The 17769-nt window shown below is 62.6% G+C and overlaps 3 protein-coding genes across 13 annotated transcripts in view; 1 reads left to right on the top strand and 2 right to left on the bottom strand.

Annotated features, from left to right (window-relative positions):
- The window catches only part of ADD1 (adducin 1), a 148114-nt gene extending 140725 nt beyond the window's left edge, over positions 1-7389 (top strand). For 3 of the 6 annotated variants that reach the window (XM_037829291.1, XM_037829286.1, XM_037829287.1), the window contains 3 exons: positions 1126-1282; positions 3956-4054; positions 5881-7389. In XM_037829291.1, coding sequence (XP_037685219.1) covers positions 1126-1282; positions 3956-4054; positions 5881-6242 — 618 coding nt within the window. In that variant the 3' untranslated portion in view covers positions 6243-7389. Of the gene's footprint in view, positions 1-1125; positions 1283-3955; positions 4055-4661; positions 4697-5800 lie in introns of those variants that run through there. The other 3 variants (XM_037829289.1, XM_037829288.1, XM_037829290.1) reach the window with 3 other exon arrangements.
- MFSD10 (major facilitator superfamily domain containing 10) lies at positions 7232-11256 on the bottom strand. 6 transcript variants are annotated; one of them, XM_037829294.1, is made up of 13 exons: positions 11155-11256; positions 10531-10725; positions 10355-10451; positions 10131-10234; positions 9868-10026; positions 9632-9793; positions 9319-9427; positions 9102-9213; positions 8803-8911; positions 8631-8721; positions 8501-8548; positions 8339-8428; positions 7998-8244 (listed from the first exon to the last, which is right to left on the bottom strand). In XM_037829294.1, exons 2-13 carry the CDS (start codon positions 10702-10704, stop codon positions 8135-8137), a joined length of 1365 nt encoding a protein of 454 aa, XP_037685222.1. In that variant the 5' UTR covers positions 10705-10725; positions 11155-11256; the 3' UTR covers positions 7998-8134. The 6 variants fall into 6 exon arrangements, with proteins under 6 accessions (XP_037685220.1, XP_037685223.1, XP_037685222.1 ...); XM_037829292.1 differs by having other exon boundaries at positions 7232-8244; positions 8803-9213; XM_037829293.1 differs by having other exon boundaries at positions 8339-8548.
- A 1061-nt stretch (positions 11257-12317) lies between these two features.
- The window catches only part of NOP14 (NOP14 nucleolar protein), a 32605-nt gene continuing 27153 nt past the window's right edge, over positions 12318-17769 (bottom strand). The window contains exons 13-18 of the mRNA XM_037829298.1: positions 17176-17329; positions 16004-16163; positions 15286-15433; positions 13410-13528; positions 13002-13157; positions 12318-12700 (exon numbers count right to left, since the gene is read on the bottom strand). Of these exons, the coding sequence (XP_037685226.1) occupies positions 12601-12700; positions 13002-13157; positions 13410-13528; positions 15286-15433; positions 16004-16163; positions 17176-17329 (837 nt within the window). The 3' untranslated portion in view covers positions 12318-12600. The remainder of the gene's footprint in view (positions 12701-13001; positions 13158-13409; positions 13529-15285; positions 15434-16003; positions 16164-17175; positions 17330-17769) is intronic.

Consider the following 17769-nt stretch of genomic DNA (forward strand, 5'->3'; position numbering starts at 1 on the left):
GTTATCTCCACTCCTGGGTGGGTCAGAGCGCTGGGAACTGAAAGAGGCTGAGGCTCTCTCCACTGAAAATGGCTACAGCTCTGTCCTCTGAGCCCCTCAGGTTGAGAGAGAGAAAGAGGGGCAGAAAGCCCCCTTTTGGAGCCAGTACACGGCCCCCCACTTGCACTCATTAGCCAGAGGTAACACCTGGTCTTCTGGGCTCCCCCTCGCAGTACAGATGAGTCTTCTGGCTCTTTAAGGTCAGTCATCACTAAAAGCCTTTGCTTGTTGGGGATTTGTAGCTTGTATTCAGCAGTCTACATTTGTTAATTAATACCCCAGTTGGACTGAGCTATACTCACTGGCTCCGGGACTGCTGCTTTCTCCCACAGGGAGGTCTTGCAGCTCAGCCTGCCATGGGGGGAGGGGGCTCCCGGCACAGTGCCGCAGTTTTCACTCACAGATTCCATGCTGCAATCTCTGGCATTCCTCCCAATCCAGGTTGGTGTACGATCTGTGGACAGTCACAGTTGTCCCCCAGAAGTTATTCTATATTATTTACTAGTTGTTCTTGGTTGTTTATTAATTGTTCCAGGGGACTGACTAAATTCCACTCCTCTCTATGCTGCTGTCTTGCCCCTCCTCCTCTTTTTCTTTTATACAAATGCTCACAGGTTTTTTTAACTCTTCAGACAAGCACCAGTGTTTGGGGACATTATGTTCTCTCTAAATGTGGTGAGGTAAGCTTCAGGAGATTGTTACAAACTTCCTAAAGCCTAGTTAGAACAGAACTTGCCTGTGCTCCTAGAGCACGAGCAGCCTCTGGCCTCTGTCTCCCTGGGTGCTGTAACTCACGATGCTTTCGGATGTCAGGTCAAAAGCAGTGACGAGAGGGCGTCCTCCCCTGAGGTGCCTTTGTTTGTGCAACCTGAAGGACTGTCATGATATTTTTTCTCCTGTGGCACTGATTTTGTAGCATGGAAATAGTGTTTTTCTGCCTTCTGTCCCCTCAACCTCAGGGCCAGGGCACTGTGCATGCCGCGACACCCCCCCCCCCCCGCCCCTCCCTGCCTGCGGCCTTGCCCTCGGAGGAGGGGAGAGTCCGGCCAGGCTCCCAGCAGACGAGCCATGCCCTTGTGTCCACAGGGGGAGCTGGTGACGGCCTCCAAGGCCATCATTGAGAAGGAGTACCAGCCCCACGTCGTCGTGAGCACCACGGGCCCCAACCCCTTCAACACACTCACCGACCGAGAGCTCGAGGAGTACCGCAGGGAGGTGGAGCGGAAGCAGAGGGGCCCAGAAGGTGAGTGGGCAGCTGGGTGGGGAGGAGGGTGGCATCGGAAGGTGCTGGAAGGCAGCTCCCTTGTGCCCCAGTGACTGGTTCAGCCGCTTACACACACGACACTGCGAATAGTATTCCCACACATTCCTGACCTGTTCCTTCACAGTAGAGCTGAAGGAATTGCAAAGTTAAATACACTGGTGAATAACCTGGTTAGGAGGAATCCACATATATATACACAAGACAGCCGGCTTTAGGGAGCTTGGAAATGGCCACTGGCACTGGGAGGGCACAGGAGCAGCTGGCAGCCTCATGCCTTCCCCTCCCAGGGGGGTCGAGCCCCTCGCCAGCTCTGGAGCCCGTGCATGTTCCCCGAGACCACATGGATACCCACAGACTTCTCTTCATTCTCAGACTGGCCCTGAGAGTTGGGCCCATTTCCACCTGTGAAAGCAGAGGAACCCGAGGCCCTGCGAGACGAAACGGCTCCCCGAGAACAAGGCCCCTGTGGCTCCACCCTGAGCTGCTCAGTCTTCTCTGAGATCAGCGTCCTTAGCGCTGTGTTTACAGTTTGAGTTTTTCTGACTTCCTTTCCTTCCATATCCTGGGGACAGCTTCCCAGTAGGTGTTCGCCCCGTTGCGGGTCCCACCCTGGCCTGCTCGGGGCCTGGGTGACGTGTGCTGCTGTGTGGTGGCCTGGCCTTCACTCCTCTTGTTGCCCACTGACGAAGGAGCTTGTATTTTTGTAATTTTTGTAAAGCATGATGGGACTATTTTGAAACAATTAAAAATAAGTTGCTTTAAGAGTCAGAACTTTATGGAGCAGCTTGCTTCAAACTTCTGGCTTTGAAAAGTAAATCCAAAATATTTAGACAACTAAAGAGAGACGGCAGCCTCCCTCACCCCCACCACAAAGGCTCGCATGGGCTGAGTTGCTCTCGGCCAGCTCCCCACCACCTGGCTCTCGGCAGTCGTGCTCGGAGCCCCCGGGGAAGGCCCTGGGCACAGAGCCCCTCCGGAAGGTGCCGCCTGCTGTCCTCAGCGCCCCGAGCACCCTCCCTGATCTTCTGCTAAACCCTGCACGCCGCAGGGTACATGCCACCACTTCTCCCGCAGTTCTCCAGGGGCCCACTGTTTCCGCCTTTTCCAGAATGGTCACAGTGGCATGGACTGATGAGTGACCCCTGGGGGTCCTGGGCACCGTGTACTGTTGCTGAGATAGTCTCTGATTTCCTCCGAGGTAGCTTGTTTTGTTTTTGAGTATTGTTTTAGATCAACCAATGCAGTGTGTAGCTGCTATTGAAATTTGAGTTGTGCAAAAAACTGCTGCTGTTTAGTGTTTGGTGTGATGAGCTACCGCTGCCTGTCACTTTGTTAAATGTACGTTAAATTAGCACTCATTGCACTTCAGTTCAGCATGTACCAAAGCTCTGTGGCATCACACTGGGCTCTGACTCCAGTTGTTTCTAGGGGAGCTTTCTCCTCCTGTGTGTTGCTGCAGAAGGCTTGGAGGCCGCAGCCATAGTTACCTCCCCAGAATGAGAACTGGGGATCTCGTGTGCACTGGAGCTGCTGCCACGAGGCCTGGGTGCAGTCTGGGTGCAGGTGTGTGTGTGTCTGCCTTTTGGACCCTTCCCTTGTCTGGGAAACCTGACAGCAGGTAAGACACACAGCAGTGGCCCCTGGCCGTGGGCTCCGCTAGGGCAGGTGGGGACCGATGCTGGTGTGAACACGTCTGGGTTGTGGACTTTGCAGCCGTGGGGGTGCAGCGAGGTGCCGTCAGAGGAGCCCTGCCCATCCCCGCCGGCCGGCCTGCGGGGTGGGGGTGGGGGGCAGTGCTGCAGGTAAAACCTCAAACTTTCTGTCCAAGCTCAGCCCTGCAGGTGAGAGGAGAGGAAGCCGTGGGTCTCTGGCACCTTTCTCTGTTGAGGGGATTCTGTTAGGCGCCGACTCTGGGAACGTAGCACCGACCCCAGTGGAGGGCAGTGCCGACTCGCAGACGGAAGCCTGGTCAGCTGAGAGGGCAGTGGCTGGTCGTTTAAAACAAGGGGGCCCAGCGATCTTAAGCTATTAAAAGAGAAATTTTAAATGAAAGTGGGAGATTTAAGGAATTAGGATAATTACATTTTTTTTCCCCTAAATGAGACACAGACTTGGAGTTTTCTGTTTCTTGGCTCCTAGTTCCTGCAGTTTTGCCTCTAGTCCTTATCAGAATATTTTACTTTAGAAAATAAAAATATTTGTTACAATTGCCAAGTTTAAACTGTTGGTAGGAAATGTCCTGCATAAAAAACTACAAGCGAAGTACTGTGCGTGTGATGTCCTGTGGACGTGGGTGGCGAGGGTGCCCAGGCTCAGCACGGAAGAGGGAAGGGGACAGGCCTGGCCGTGCAGGCAGGGACCAAGGGTCTCCAGCAGGTTCTCTTTGGCATAAGAGTAGAGATCAATTTTCCATCCAAGTTGGTTAGTTTTCTGAAATTCCCACTGGCCCCCCAGCCACAGGCCCCCCTCCTGGCCCTGCCCCTCTGCGTGAGCCTGGGGGTGGCCCCCTTTGCTTGCCGGGCACCAGGCGGCCAGCGGGCACTGCGTGAGGCTCCCAATGTGACCAGTGAGGCTGGCAAACCCACCCTGGAGGGCCCCAGCTCCTGGCTTCTGCCGCTCTTCACTGTGTTCTTAATTTCTGTGTGTCTGCAGAACATCTGGATGAGACCAGAGAAGAGAAAGAAAAGAGCGCCCCTGACCAGCCTGTGGCCCCCCACACGCCCCCCAGCACTCCCGTCAAACTTGAGGAAGGTGAGTGCTGGGCGGACGCGGGCACCCCGGGGCGGTGCACGGCCTTCATGGCAGGATGGGGTTGGTGTGTATATTTGTGCAACAGAAGAAAAACCACGAATGTGACGCTAGTCGTGGATGTGTGCTTTGTCCTTGAAACCAGCACACGAGCCGGCTCGGAGGCTGCCTGGCCTCCCTGCCCTGCACGCTGGCCTGGTGGCTGGAGGCCGGCAGAGACCCCAGGGCCGTGGGAGGGCGGGGCCAGGGCCAGGTGCCAGGGTGGGGACCACCCACCGTTTTATGACCCCTGTGCTGCGCGTGCACCTCTGAACCCTTCCCGTGCCGAGATGGCACTTCAGAAATGCCATCGCGTTTGGGCTACAGGACTTGTCTTGCAGTTCTCAGTCCGATGAGGGTGCCGTGTTCTGTGTGCCTCTCGGTCCCCCGAGTCTGTGACTGGTGTCATCTCACGTGTCTCTGTGAACTTTCGGTGTCCCCCGTGTGTTGTGAAGCCCGTGGCTCCCCTCTGCACCCCCTCTGTGTCCTCCACAAGTGCCCCTGTGTACGGTGGCTGTGACTGAATGCGTAGATCTCTCCCTGTGCTTCTCTCTCCCTGTGGCTGCGACAGGAGGCGGATGTGCTAAAGAGTACCTGTTACCATAGTAAGTACCGCGCCGCTCGGGCCCTTGGGCCCCACGCCCTGTGCTTCGCCTCATCCTCGTGCTTCTTTGTGGCTTAAGTTTTGTTTTCTGTTTATTCACCACAAAAGGAGAGTCCCCATTTCCTGTGGCTGCCACGTGGTTCCTCCTCCCTGCACTCCCGGTGCTCAGAGCGCCCCGAGGCAGGCCTTCGGGGGGACAGCCCTTCTTAGTGGGTGCCAGTTCCCTCAGACATAAATCCAAACGGTTCCACCACCTGGTGCATGGGGATTGGGTTGTTTTGCACCATTCTTTAGGCTGGGGCTGGGCATTAGAATTGGGGTAGAAGAGGGATATTTGTCATCGTAATTAATTTTTCATGGGACATCTGGTCAAATGATAAAGTTCTCCTGAGCTCCCACGGTGGCCTCTGTGCTGTGTCGGGTGCAACCTGCTCTGCAGAGCGAACCTCCCGCTCCTCCAGGGCTCACCCACGGGCACCTCGGAGACGGCCTGGTGTCAGCCGGGTCTCTCAGTAGTAATGGTCGGGTGTTGGCTAATGTGCTAGTCACTCGTGGCTTTTAGGTTTTTTTTTTCTTTTTTTTTAATCTACAAAACTGGTTCCCAGCATGTCTTTGGGAAAGACCTGGGCCTGCCCTGGCACCAGCTGCGCTTTCCTGCTTCCCGGGAGTTGCCTGGGCTCCCGTGGTCCCCGGGCTGGCTGCCATCACTTTCCTTCCCCTCGCCCTGCGCAGCCTCAGCAGCCCCGTTTCTTCTGATGATGACTTTGCTTATGGGGCCTGGGAGGAGGCCAGGAGCTCTAGACCCAAACGCAGGCTTGATTTTAGGACTGCTGACACTTACCCTAGATCTGGAGAATAAGCCTCCTTTCAGGTGCTGCAGAACACTGCCCTGCCGGGAGCGTCCTCGGCCTGCCCAGCTGCATTTGTGGCTTTGTCACTCGCAGCCTGAGGTGCCCGGAGTCCGGTTTTGTCCGTGTGCTGGTCACGAGAAGGGCCCGAGAGCTGCCCCGGGTTTGAGTATTATTCAGCCTTGTGCCCTTTGCTACATCCAGTTTTGAAGCAGGGTGGGCCTTACTTGAAGTTTCTCATTCTCCTCTTGGTAAAAGTGCGCAGAGGGAAGCGAAATGGCTGGTGCCAGGCCCCCTCGGCCCTGGGCCAGCAGCGCTGTAACCCCCTCCCTCCCCAGACCCGCGGCAGGAGGCGGCCACCGGAGCCGACAGCGACGCGGCCACCTGCGAGCCGACCCTCCCCGACCTCTCCCCCGACGAGCCTTCAGAAGCGCTCGGCTTTGCAACCTCAGAGAAGGAGGAAGAAGAGGGGCTGCGTGAAGCTGGTGGGCCTCCGAGCCCCGTGCTGCCCCCCATCATGGCCGACCCTGAGCCCCCCTCAGCCCCGGTGGCCGAAGAGGCCAGCTCCCCAGCTGCCGAGGAGGGGGCGCCCGCGGACCCCAGCAGTGACGGGTCTCCGGGCAAGTCCCCTTCCAAGAAGAAGAAGAAGTTCCGCACCCCTTCCTTTCTGAAGAAGAGCAAGAAAAAGAGCGACTCCTGAAGGCCCACCACCCACGCGTCCTGTCTGAAGCTGGCCCCTGCTACCACCAGTGTCCCAGTCGTGTCTCCTGTCCCGTCGTCTTGTGTAACAGAATGCAGAAAGCCAGTCCTGCCCTGTAGCTCACACTCCCCGGCACAGACTCCTGCTCCCCACCGCCCGCAGCCCCCCACAGCTGTCTGCAGCAGCGCCGCCCCAGCGACTCTGAGCCAGGGCCCACCCTCCCGAGCCCTGTCTCGCTCATTCTCCTCCCTTCTGTGCAGTCACATGCGTCTGGGCTCTGCTGGGCTGGTGGGTGACCAAGTCCAACTCCCGGCTTCCGGCTGGTTCCTTAGGCTCACAGGATCTAAGTCACTCACGTAAGGGAAGTCTCGGGCCCGGGCTGAGTGGGCCAAGAGCTGCCTCGTGCCGGCTGTGGCTGCAAGCTAGGGGCCCAGCGCCCCTCATGCACTGGGGTCCAGATTTGTGTCGGAGGGAGGGACATTGGAGGCAGAAGAGTCCTTCATAGAATTTTCTTTTAGCAGGTTTGCAATTCGACCTGTTTTTGTAAATGTGAACGGGCTGCCTTTGTTTGCTTTTGTTCTAGAACCTGCTGCGAACGGCAGCAGGAGCACGGCTTACCCTTCCTGGGTGTCTCTGAACCGAGGGGGGCACTGTGCTCTCCCCTCACTCAGCCCCAGACCGGGTGTCGGGAGGAGGGCACCCACCAGCTCGCACCAGTCACTTAGCACCGAGGACGTTGCCCTCCTCGACCCGCACCTGCCAGAGGTCGGTTGAGCAGGCCCTGGCAGTGCAGCCTGAGGCCGTTTGGGGGGCTGCCTCGGGGCCATGAGCCACCTCTGACCCCCAAACAGGACCTGTGGCGTCTGCAGGCACTGACCCTGCGCTGCCCGAGCTGCCCCCCGGCCGCTGCTCTCCTCCGGCTGTGTTCTGTCCCGAGGCGGCTTCCAGTCCCCGGCCCCGAGCTCCCCGTCATCCCACCACGCAGTGACTTTCTCCTTTCACTCTGTAGTTTAATTCTTTGTATGTATCACAACATGAAATATAGTTGCATATATGGACACAAACTTTGGAGGACATGTCCTGTACTTCCTTTCTTCCTTGTAACATTGTTTTATTCACAAATAAAATTCTTTAAGCAGTTTCCTTATCTAAGCCTGGGAAGTAATTTTACATAATTCCTTGTTCTTTATTCCTTTAAAATAGAATTTCCAGAAGTTTGTCTCCTGCTCCAAGACAAGGTCCTCCAAGTGTGTTTCTTGATTTTGTCTGTAGCTTTGGCTTGGGGAAAGCCTTTTCCTAACCCCAAGCTTCCCCGTGACAAGCCGAGGCCCCAGAGGACACCCCCTGCCCCCGGACCGTGCCGCCCACCGGAGACGTGGGACAGGTTCTGCAGGCGCTGGCGGAGGCCGGCAGCAGTGGGCTCCCGGGGGGCCGGGGACGCGCCAGAGAGCACCTCTCAGTGGCGACCCCAGGCTGGGGGGGGGGGCCCTCACTGCAGAAGGGGAAATGGGCTTGGGAAGAGCGTTCCACCCTGCTGGGCAACGAAACCTTGAAACTGTCTAGGTCCGACTGTGGCTCCCAGCCCTGGGTCTCCCTGGACAGAGCGCAGCGAGCCAGGCTGTGCCCGGGAGCAGGGCGCAGGGAGTAAAGCAGCAGCTCTGTCTGTCACACTCAACCTGCTGAGCGTGGGCCGGGGGTAAAAACAAAGGCAAAGCCAGGAAGGCCTTGGGCTCCCCTGCTTGGAGTGGACGACAGTGCAGTGCAAGGCCGGAGGCAGAAGGGCCTGGCCCACGCAGGGGGTCCCGCGGGGCACGGGGAGTCTTGGGGGGGGGGGAGCCGGCCCAGTCTGCCCCCACCACAGGCCCTCGGGGTTGGGGCTGGGGACGGCTCCGCTACTCGGCCTTGGGCGGTGGCGGCCTCAGGGTCCGCAGGAGAAGGAAGGGGGCCAGGAAGAGCCCGGCGCCCACGGAGAAGCAGGTGCGGGCCCCGGCCAGCCAGTACCCTGCGGGGGATTCGGGCCGGGCTCAGCGGGGGCCGAGGGGGCCCACGACCCCACCGTGCCGCCCCAGGGCACCTCGCCGAGGCCCGGCGCTCACCTGAGGCAGCTGCAAGTGGCCCCAAGGCCCTGGCCAGGGCACCCAGGCTGCGCAGCGTGCCCATGACAGTGCCCTTCTGCCCGGCCGCGCCTGTGGGGAGAGGCGGTGAGGCGGCAGGTTGCCCCGCGCCCCTCCCCGGGGCACTGAAGGCAGAGGTCTCACCATAGCCGGCGACCACGGCGGACAGGCAGGGCACCACGACGGCGGCCGCTGGGGACAATTGGGCAGCGGGGTCAGCCCGGGGGGCGGCCTGCGGGTGCAGCTCGGCCCCCCGCCCCCCGCGGCCACTCACCGAAGGAGTAGAGCAGCAGCCCCAGGCCCAGTGCGGGCAGCGAGCGCCCCCAGCCGACCAGGAGGAAGGCGGGCACCAGCAGCACGATGGCCTGGGGGGGCACAGCCGTCAGCCCCTCCCTGCCCAGCGAACTCGGGGCCTTCCCCCCTCGCCCCGCAGGGCAGGCCCCTACCCGCTTCGCAGCTGCGAGCTCCCGGCCCGGCCTCAGGCGCCGGACGTAGGCGCCCTGGACGGCCGCCATGGTGAGGCCGATGAAGAAAAACATCCTCCCCTGCTGCAAGCTGCGGGGAGGGGGTGCGAGTGCCACGGGGACACGACACACACACACACGGGCCCGGACATGCACGCACACGTCTGGAACACGCACATGCACGCACACTCGGCCCGCCCGGCTGGGCCCTGGGCACGGGCTCCCAAGGGCGGTAAAGGGGGTGTCCCGGGGGTCCCGCCGAGGCCGGGCTGCGCACCCACCTGCTGAACTGGAAGCGCTGGTGGACGAGGAAGCTCAGCGTGTACTCCAGCCCCGAGAACAGGAGCAGGTAGAGGAAGTAGACCAGGCCCAGGCCGCGCAGGGTGCGGAGCCCTGGGGGGCAGGTGGGTGGTGGGGGGTAGGCAGTGGGGGCGGCCCGGGAGGGGTGGGGGGACTGCTCCTGGAGGGGGGCCCTGGGCAGTGAGGGGGGCTCCTTACTGTCTCCAGTGGGTGCGTCCTGGCCGTGAGCCACGGCTGAGAAGCGGAGCAGGGCCAGGGGGCTGAGCAGGTCGCTGGCAGCTCGGACCCCCAAGGTGATAGAGGGTGCCTGGGTGCAGGTGAAACCGTTCAGGCCTGGTCTGGTGGTCGGGGCACCTGAGTGACCTCAACCTGCTCGGCCCCAGCACCCTACAGTCCCCAGCCGGCCTGGCCTCCTGCCCACCCGCCAGGCCTGTCCAGGGTCCCTGGAAGTGTTGTGGCCCGGGAGCCCTGGGAACCAGTCCCTGGTCACCGTCCGGGGCCCCGGCCCTACCCGCTTCTCCGGGGGCAGCGTCTCTGGCAGGAAGCAGAAGATGAACAGCAGATCAGACACGGCAAACAGCAGGGCAAGCCAGGGTGCCGCGTCCATGGGCACGGAGGCGCCGAGCAGGGGGCCCAGCGTGAAGCCGAGCGAGAAGGCCACGCCGATGACAGCCTGGGGAGGACGCCGCCTGAGCCACTGCGGGCCCCAGCACCCCCAGCCCCTCGTCCCCTCCTGGGGACACTCACCATGCCGCGGCTGCGGGCTGCAGGCGAGCCCAGGTCGGCCACGATGGCCGTGGACAGACTCACGTTGCCCTTGCTGATGCCACCGATCACCCGGGAGGCCAGGAAGGCAGCAAAGCTCTGCGAGGCGGCCCACACGGCGTACGAGGTGGCCAGGCCCAGCTGTGGGGTGGGGGCAGTCGCGGTCACCCCAGGCCGGGGGGGCCCGCAGCGGAGCAGGCAAAGCAAGTGGCCCCTCAGCCCTGCCCTCCACAGCCCGGCCGTACCAGGGCCAGCAGCATCACCGGGCGCCGCCCCAGGCGGTCAGAGGCGGCCCCGGTCAGCGGTGCCACGAGGAACTGCAGCAGCGAGAAGCCGGAGCCGACGACGCCTGAGGGGGAAAGGGCAGGTCACCCCCAGGTCCCGGGGCCGCTGTGCCCCAGCCAGAAGGGGCTGCCTCGGGGGGAGCTGGAGTCCAGGGAGTGGGGGGCCCCGCTGGCCGCGGCCGTACCTCCGAACAGGACACTGTTGTACCTCTTCTCCGGGGGCATGCCGATGGCCGTGGCGAACCAGTCCACCCCGCGCTGCCACGAGCCATAGAGGGGGTCCTGGGGGACAGGGGCGCGTGAGGGGCGTGGGGGGCCCTGGCCGAGGGCTGGGAGCCGGGCGGGCCGGCCGGGCGCTCACCTGGGCGCGGCCGAAGCTCTCCAGCAGCCGGGGCAGCAGGGGCAGCAGCAGCGTGAAGGCCAGCAGGTCCAGCACCAGGCCCAGGAAGACCACGGCCACCACGCGGCGCTCGGACGCGGGCTGCGCGCGGATCGGGGGGCGCGGGGTGCAGCCTTCGCCCCCGGCCCGGCCCATGCTGGGCCCGCCGCCTCCGGCCTGCGCGGGGCGCGGGGGCGCAGTGAGGGCGCCGCGGGTCACCGAGCCGCCCACCCGCCCCGGGGCGCCGAGCGCGCAGCCCCCCACATGTGGCGACCCGGGCGCAGGAAACGCGGGCGGCGGGGGACCGGGGCGTCCTCGGCACCCACCCCCGCCCCGAGCCCCCTTTCTCAGAGGTCCCCGCGGGCCGGCGCCGCGGGCCCCACATCCCAGCAGGGAAACTGAGGCCGAGCGCGGCGGGAGGAGGGCGGCTCCGGGCGGGCGCGGCGGGCGCCGTGGGCCGCGGGAACCCAACGCCCCGCCCGGGCCCGGAGCCCCGAATCCGAGCCCCGTGGGGGTCCGACCCCCGAGCTCCGTCAGGACGCGACCCCTGACCCCGGCAGAACCAAGGCCCCTGGCCCCGCCCGCGCGCCCCGCCTCGGCCCGCACCTCCCGCGGCCGCGCGCTCAGAACGCACGGACAGACAGACGGGCGGATGCGGAACGGCCGGCCGAGCACGCCGCCGGGCCCCGCCCCGGAAGCAGCGCGCGCTCTTCCGGCACCGCCCGGTGCGCGCGGCGCCCACCTGCCCCCGAGCGCGGCCCCGCGCCGCCTCCCGCACGTTCCTGCCCCGCCCCGGCCGCGGATCCAAGGCTGCCGTCCCCGCCTCTGCTCTCCGAGGGGGACCCCGAGCTCCAGGCCCACTGTCCCCCCGTGACCCCGACACCACCTGGGATGTTCGTGTCCCGCGTCAAACGCGCCTCTGCCCCCCTCCCCACGGGGTCTGGTGGTCTAGGAAGGGGCGCGGCCACCCGCAGAGCTCAGGCCCCTTGGTACATGCCACAGGGGGGGTGGGGGCGCCTCCCATGGTCATGGCCTGGGCCACTGGCTGCCCCTTGGAGGAGGGGAGAGCTGGGTCGGCCTCTCCGTGGTAGCGTCTGGGGGAAGCCGGGCAGCCTGCCAGGGGGAAGCTGTCCTGTCCTCATCCCCTCACCCGCCGCCCAGCGCCGTCTTTGAGCAGCCCCAAGTAAGTGCAGGTGAGGTTCAGGGTCGGGGGGCCTTGCAGAACAGCCCAGGGCAGGGCCCCCTGAACACCTGTCACCTGGTGTGGCGCTGCCCTGGGGCAGGAGAGGTGGACAGCAGGCTGCAGGCCACACCCGGCCTGGGACGTCCACAGCCCCTTTCTCTGACGGCGGCAGGGTCCCCCACGTGGAGAGCACAGCGGGGCCGTCCTGGCGTGAGCCCCCCATCCCCACCGGGCCAGGGAGGGCAGCTGGAGCTGCGTGGGTGGGCGAGCGCCCGCTGCCTCGAGGGCCCCCTCCAGAGCGTCAGCCGGGGAGCCTGAGGGTCTCGAGCCTTGTTCTGGGGTGACCGGGCATTACAGGGGGCTCCAGGGCAGGTGTGGGGAGCAGGTGTGCACCCAGCACGGTCACCTCCGCGTCCTGCTACTGTGGACCAGCACGGGGGGGGGGGGGTGAGACCAGGAGCGGCCGCGGCAGCGTGTGGGGTGCAGCTCGGCTCAAGGACACCTGTTCCCCTCGGGCCGGGCCGCGGGGAGCCTTCTGCCTATCAGGGCAGAGGGATTATGGGGATTTTTCATCTGTGATTTCCAGTTTGGCAAACCTGCTTTGTTTTTAATTGGAAACATAATTTATAGAACAGATGAAGGAACGTCCTGAATTCTACACGAGGCAAACGTCCCATCTGCTCTGGTCAAGCAGACGCCATGGGCCGGCGCCCGCACGCGGCTCTCTGGGAGGGCCCGGAGTCCATCTGTGGCATCGGGGGAGGAGTTCGGCTCCAAACGGGAGCTGAGGCTCAGGAACCCGCAGTGGCAACCCCAAGCCCCAGTTCCTCTCTGTGTGCACCATCTTCTGGGCTCGTCCACAGAACAGTCTACTTTCTGAACCTTTTCCTCTTCAGGGCTTTCCACTCGCCTTCCTGCGTGGCCAGGCTGTTGAAGAGCTGCTTCACCTGGCGCTTTCTTTCCGTGTCCCTGAAGCATAGAAAGCAGAAGCAGGAATTGGGCTGTGTCACACCCCCCGGGGAAGGCATCCGCAGGCTGTCCACACGGGGCCCAACAGCAACTCACCGCCACAAGGAGGAGACAGGAAGGGGGGCGGGAGGAAGCCGCACGCCCCCTCAGCCCCCCCCCCACTCAGCCACCCACCAAGGCGGCTGGGGCTGGGGATCCCGGCGGCGGCAGCCCCCTGCCCCCAGCCACTCGCCAGGACTCTCCCCGGCAGGCGCCGTGGCCCTGCCAGCTCGCCCGCCACGCCCTGGGCACGGCCGCTCACCGCTCCCTGATCTCCGAGAGCTGCATCCTGGCCAGGAACTGGTTGTCCTTGCGGATCTCCCGAACAGCCCCTTTAAATTCGTGCTTATGTTTGTGGATCAGCCTTCTCCTCTCTTGCTCCTCCTTAGTGCTTCCTTGTTTCCTTCCAAACTCGAGGCTGAGATGGGGAAACCGACGTCAAAGGGGCCCGGCAGTCCTGGGTCAGGCAGCCCCTCCCCCGGGAGGCCCAGGGGCTCTAAGCTCATGCCAAAGACACCTGGCTCCGGGTGGCTCCCACCGCCGGGTCACTGGAAGGCCCTGCAAACAAACAGAGCCCCTTCTGCAAGGCCTTGGCCAGGAGGCCAGACTGTCGCTTCCACCCCATTCCCGCGACCCATGTCCCGACCCCCTGGGGAGCACCGCTGCTCACACTTTCACGAGTCTGGGGGTGAAGAGCTTCAGGGGCGTCGGTTTGCTCCTCTCACAGACCAACGGCTGGTAGAGGTGTTTCTGCTCGTCTATGGCCGTCAGTATGCTCTGGCGCAGCTCCTGAGCAATGTGGAGAGAGGGACCCCAGGACGTGCCTGTCAGCTGCGGGCCCTGAAGGACAAGCCAAGCCCAGTGGCCCTCTGCAGCCTGCCACCCCCGGCACCCTTGTGTGGTGCAGAAGGGACGAGCTCAGAGGCCTGGCCCAGCCGCAGGGTCTCTGCCCGCTACCCTGCTGGCAGGACCCAGCATGACAGGTTCGGAGCATTTCACTCGGCCAGCAGGGATGGCCTCTGTGCTTTTAGCATCCAGGAAGTGTGCGTGGAGTCCTTTTCCCGGAAGTTTTGCTGATGGGGAAGGAAGGCGGGGAGGAGGGACGGCCTCTTCCCCGTGGGGGCACCTGCACACCTCGCGTGAGACGGGCCGTGTGGGGACCTTGAGCTTGGGGCAGTGAATGAGACACGGGGCTCCACCGTCTCCTACCCTGATAGCCCTCTTGGGACTCCAGCCTTGTTTTCACCCCAAATGACCAGAAAGTGAAGGGCCACTCTTGAGGGGCTCCCAAGGAAGCTTCCGGGACAGCAGCCCACTGAGGCTGGTCTGCCCCCTTGTCTGCACAGGCTGTATAGGGGCCCCCAGGCTGCAGGGCACAGCCACCCCATTTGGTGCCCACAGCGGCCTGCACCCCTCAGCCTTCTGCTCAGAGCGAGCGCCCAGAGATGACACACGAGGGCATGGGCAGCTCGGGGCCACCCCTTGGTCCCACCGTGCTCTGCAAGAGAGATCCTGCTCTGCTTTTCAAATTACGCATGAGCTGCAGCCGCACCCCCCACGACACCGACGGGGAGCTGGGAGGCAGGTTCCCAGGCTCCGAGGCCTCCGACAGCACAGGTGGGTCCCTGGTGTGGGAAGACGGGGCGGAGGCCCTGTCCTTGCAGGCGCATGTCCTGGAGGGGCAGGGCCCGCACCGTGGGGAGGGGCACAGGCAGCGCCATGTGGGCCGCAGGGAAGGCCTGGCCTGCTGAGGGAGGGAGGAGAGGAGCCTCGGGGTCTCTGGAGAGAGCGTTCTGGGCAGAGGGGTGGGCTTCTGCACTGAGGCCGGGCAAGGAGGCCGGAGAGGCTGGGTGCGGGGGTGCCCAGAGGGCGCTGGAAGGTTTGGGGCACAGCCGCGACACTGCCACTGTCTGCTTTAATAGACCCCCACGGCTGCTGTGGGGAATGGGCTTTAGGGCACGGGGGAGGTGGGAGACCAGTTAGAAGACCAGGTGCAGGGGACAGCGGCTGGTGAGAGCAGGGAAGGAAGCGGAAGGATTGGGGGATGGGCTGGGTGGAGTCAAGAACTCTCGTTTCAAATGCACACGTGGGAGCACCTGTGCCTGACACCTGTCCTCCCAGGTGCCTTGTGCAGCTCGCTGCACCTGTCCCCAGAGGCAGGCCTGTCCCTGCTGCAGCACGGCGCCCTGTGCGGCCCAGGCCCTCTCTGCCTGGCTGCGGGCAGAGGCTTGGCAGGGGGTGGGGTGGGGGGATGGCCGGGAGGACAGGGGGCCTTCCCGGGCAGCCTCCTGAGGGGCATTGAACAATTTCTTGGATAAAAGCTGGGATCCAGAGTCGGTGTTTCTGATTCAGTCCAAAAGCCCTCCCACTAGATGATAAATCAAACAGCATCATTAAAAACACTTTTCGCTGTTTTTTCACTGTCGTGATTTTACCTCCCACTCAGGTTTATAATGTCCTCAGAGGCGGTGCCCTCAGCTTCTACACAGCAACCTTGGCGACACAGCGCACCTGCTCCCCCTGACCCCAGGGCAGGGCGGCCTCACCTCCAGCTCGCGGGGGTACCCGCCGTCCGCCCAGGGCTCAGTCAGCAGGGCTCGGATGGGCCTCACGATGGCGGGGAAGGACGGCAGGGCGCTGTACAGGCGCACACAGTGCTTCACCAGGTCCAGGGCCACCGCCAGGCAGGACAGCCTGTGGGGGGGGGGCAGGGTGAGGCGGGGGAGGCCGGGGGCACCCCCCTCCCATCTCGGTCACCAGCAGAACCAACAGCCTCGGCAAAAACCACAATCTCCAGCACATAACTCGGGGAAATAAAAGTGCCGGGCGCCAATGTGAATGCCGGCACGCTCCCAGACGGCGTGGGCGAGCGCAGCAGCCACCGGAAAGGGCCCTGCTCTGCCAGCTACGAAATCGAGCAGAGGTATTTTGCAAATAACGGACGCATTATTGGGAAATGTGGTGTTTTTTTCCCACAGAAGAAAATAGCCACCAGACCAACAAGCCTCTGAAAGGCTTTAACACGACGTAAAACCAAAGGGTCATGGGCAACAAATGAGCCAAAAACAAGGACGTTTCTGCCAGTAAATGAAAACCACCAGCCGTCTCTTCTGTGCCTTGGGCTGGATGTGCCCCGCGGGGCCTGCCTCCTGTGCACTCACAGCTGCTTTCTGAGGTCTGGGGGAGCTCGGCCCCCCGGCCCCCCAGTGCCACAGGCTCCGCAGACCTGCAGGTCCCCAGGTTCCCCAGCGCCCCAGTGGGTACCTGGTGTGGTTCGCCTCCGTCCTGCTCGGGGCTCTCAGTCCATTCACCTGCGGGAGGGGGAGGCCTCTCCTCTGCCAAGTGGCCACGTCCTCCCGATCGGACACGCAGAGCAGCTGGGAGTTCTTTCCATGAGCTCGGAAGGGGTGCACCAGCGTGTAACCTGAGAGAGCACAATGGGGACAGAGAGGACCGGGGGTGTTCCTGGGCTCCGGTGGGGGAAGGGCGCCCCAGCTCTAGGCCTTTATGAAGTTTGCCTGCGAACAGGCACCCACTGGTCCCTCGCAGGGTTCTGAGCTTTCATGGGCAGGGACCCCGCTGCACAACGGGGTGCCTCGACGCTTACACCTGGCCAGTGGGAAGAGCTCAGTGCTGGGGACGTGGTAGCCAGAAGCGAGGGGCGACACGCAGGGGGTGCAGACAGGGCAGACGGGCGGGCAGCAGCTTGGAAGCCCTGAGTCGGGGTGTGGCCTGGGCACTTGGGGACGGGCAATGCCTGTCTTGGGGTCCACCCTCACTGGCGCCTGCGGGTGCTCAGCACACACGGGAGGCTCACGGGCAGCTGCTCGGGGAGGGCCGCCACACAGAAGAGCAACAAGCACGAAACTCGTTCTTGTGAGAATACTGCCCGCTCCTTGTGAAATTCCTCACGCGGCAGGAGCTACGCCCAGCAGCACTGTCCACTAGAGACAACGCAAGCCACGCGTGGCATTTAAAATGCTCTTGCCACGTTAAAAAGAGTAAAATGGAAAAGACAGAACATATTTTATTTACCCCCAAATTACCACAGCCTTGTTAGATGAGCACGTCACTGGTGAGACAGCTGCCGAGACGAGCGACAGCCCTCCCTCTCGCGGAGCCAGGCTCGGCCTTGCAGGGCATCCGCTCACGGCCTGTCTCCGCCGCTCCCACCACCCACCGTCCACGTGCTCAGCACCACACGGGCCCCAGGCAGCGCGGGCAGGTGTGACCCCAACTTTTCCAAATGTGGACGTGGACACATCACCCTGGCGGCAGGACCTTAGGGTTGGCTTTTTTTTTTGACTTTTTTCTTTTTTTTAACTTTTCCACATTCCAGACTTTTCTACAATGAACATGAATTACTTTTTAAAAAAATCCTTTAGAAAATTACAATGTATACTATATCTGAAAAAAGCTTCCTGAAATCCACTCACCACGACTTTGCTTGTTTGGAGTTGCCATGTAAAGAATCCCAAGAAGAAAATTGATAAGTTCAGGTACAAATCTCTGCGACAGGGACACGTACTCCAGGAACATGCAGCACACAAACAGCCCTTTCAGCACGTCTTGAAGGGACAGGACGGGGCACTGGCAAAGGAGCACACGGGACGGTGAGCCTTCTGGAACCACACTCCGGGGCAGAGCTCGCGGCGGGCATGTGCTTCCCTGGGCCCTGTGCACCCTTCCTGAGGGTGCCACCTTCACTCACGGGTGTGTCGGGGAACAGAATGAGATTTGAGGTCTACGTGAGCTTTAAAGTTCTGTTGATATGCAGGGATGACTGCTGCCACAAACACGCACCAGCCATACGCCTCGACAAGGCAAAACTGCTACTGGAGTTTTCTAAGCCAAAAGGGGGACAAACTCCTATGAGACTCGACCCTGTCGCACTAGCTAGAAAGCTGTTCTGGGGCCACACTGTGCGGTCAGGGGCAGCTAAGCCAGCCCCTGGCCCGGGCCGGGCGTGGGACGCCATGCGCTCAGAGCACATCCTCCGGAGTGGCTTCTGTGCCACCCCACGCCAGCCT

The sequence above is a fragment of the Choloepus didactylus genome, chromosome 3 (genome assembly GCF_015220235.1).
Source record: "Choloepus didactylus isolate mChoDid1 chromosome 3, mChoDid1.pri, whole genome shotgun sequence".
Classification (NCBI taxonomy): domain Eukaryota; kingdom Metazoa; phylum Chordata; class Mammalia; order Pilosa; family Megalonychidae; genus Choloepus; species Choloepus didactylus.

Bases quoted from the DNA above. Each gene is read 5' to 3' on its own strand.
- MFSD10 (XM_037829292.1), bottom strand. From the start codon at position 10,704: ATGGGCCGGGCCGGGGGCGAAGGCTGCACCCCGCGCCCCCCGATCCGC. The intron at 10,452-10,530 runs GTGAGCGCCCGG...CCTGTCCCCCAG, and splicing joins AGAGCTTCGGCCGCGCCCAG to GACCCCCTCTATGGCTCGTG. The intron at 9,428-9,631 runs GTAGGGCCGGGG...ACCTGCACCCAG, and splicing joins CGCTGCCCCCGGAGAAGCGG to GCACCCTCTATCACCTTGGG.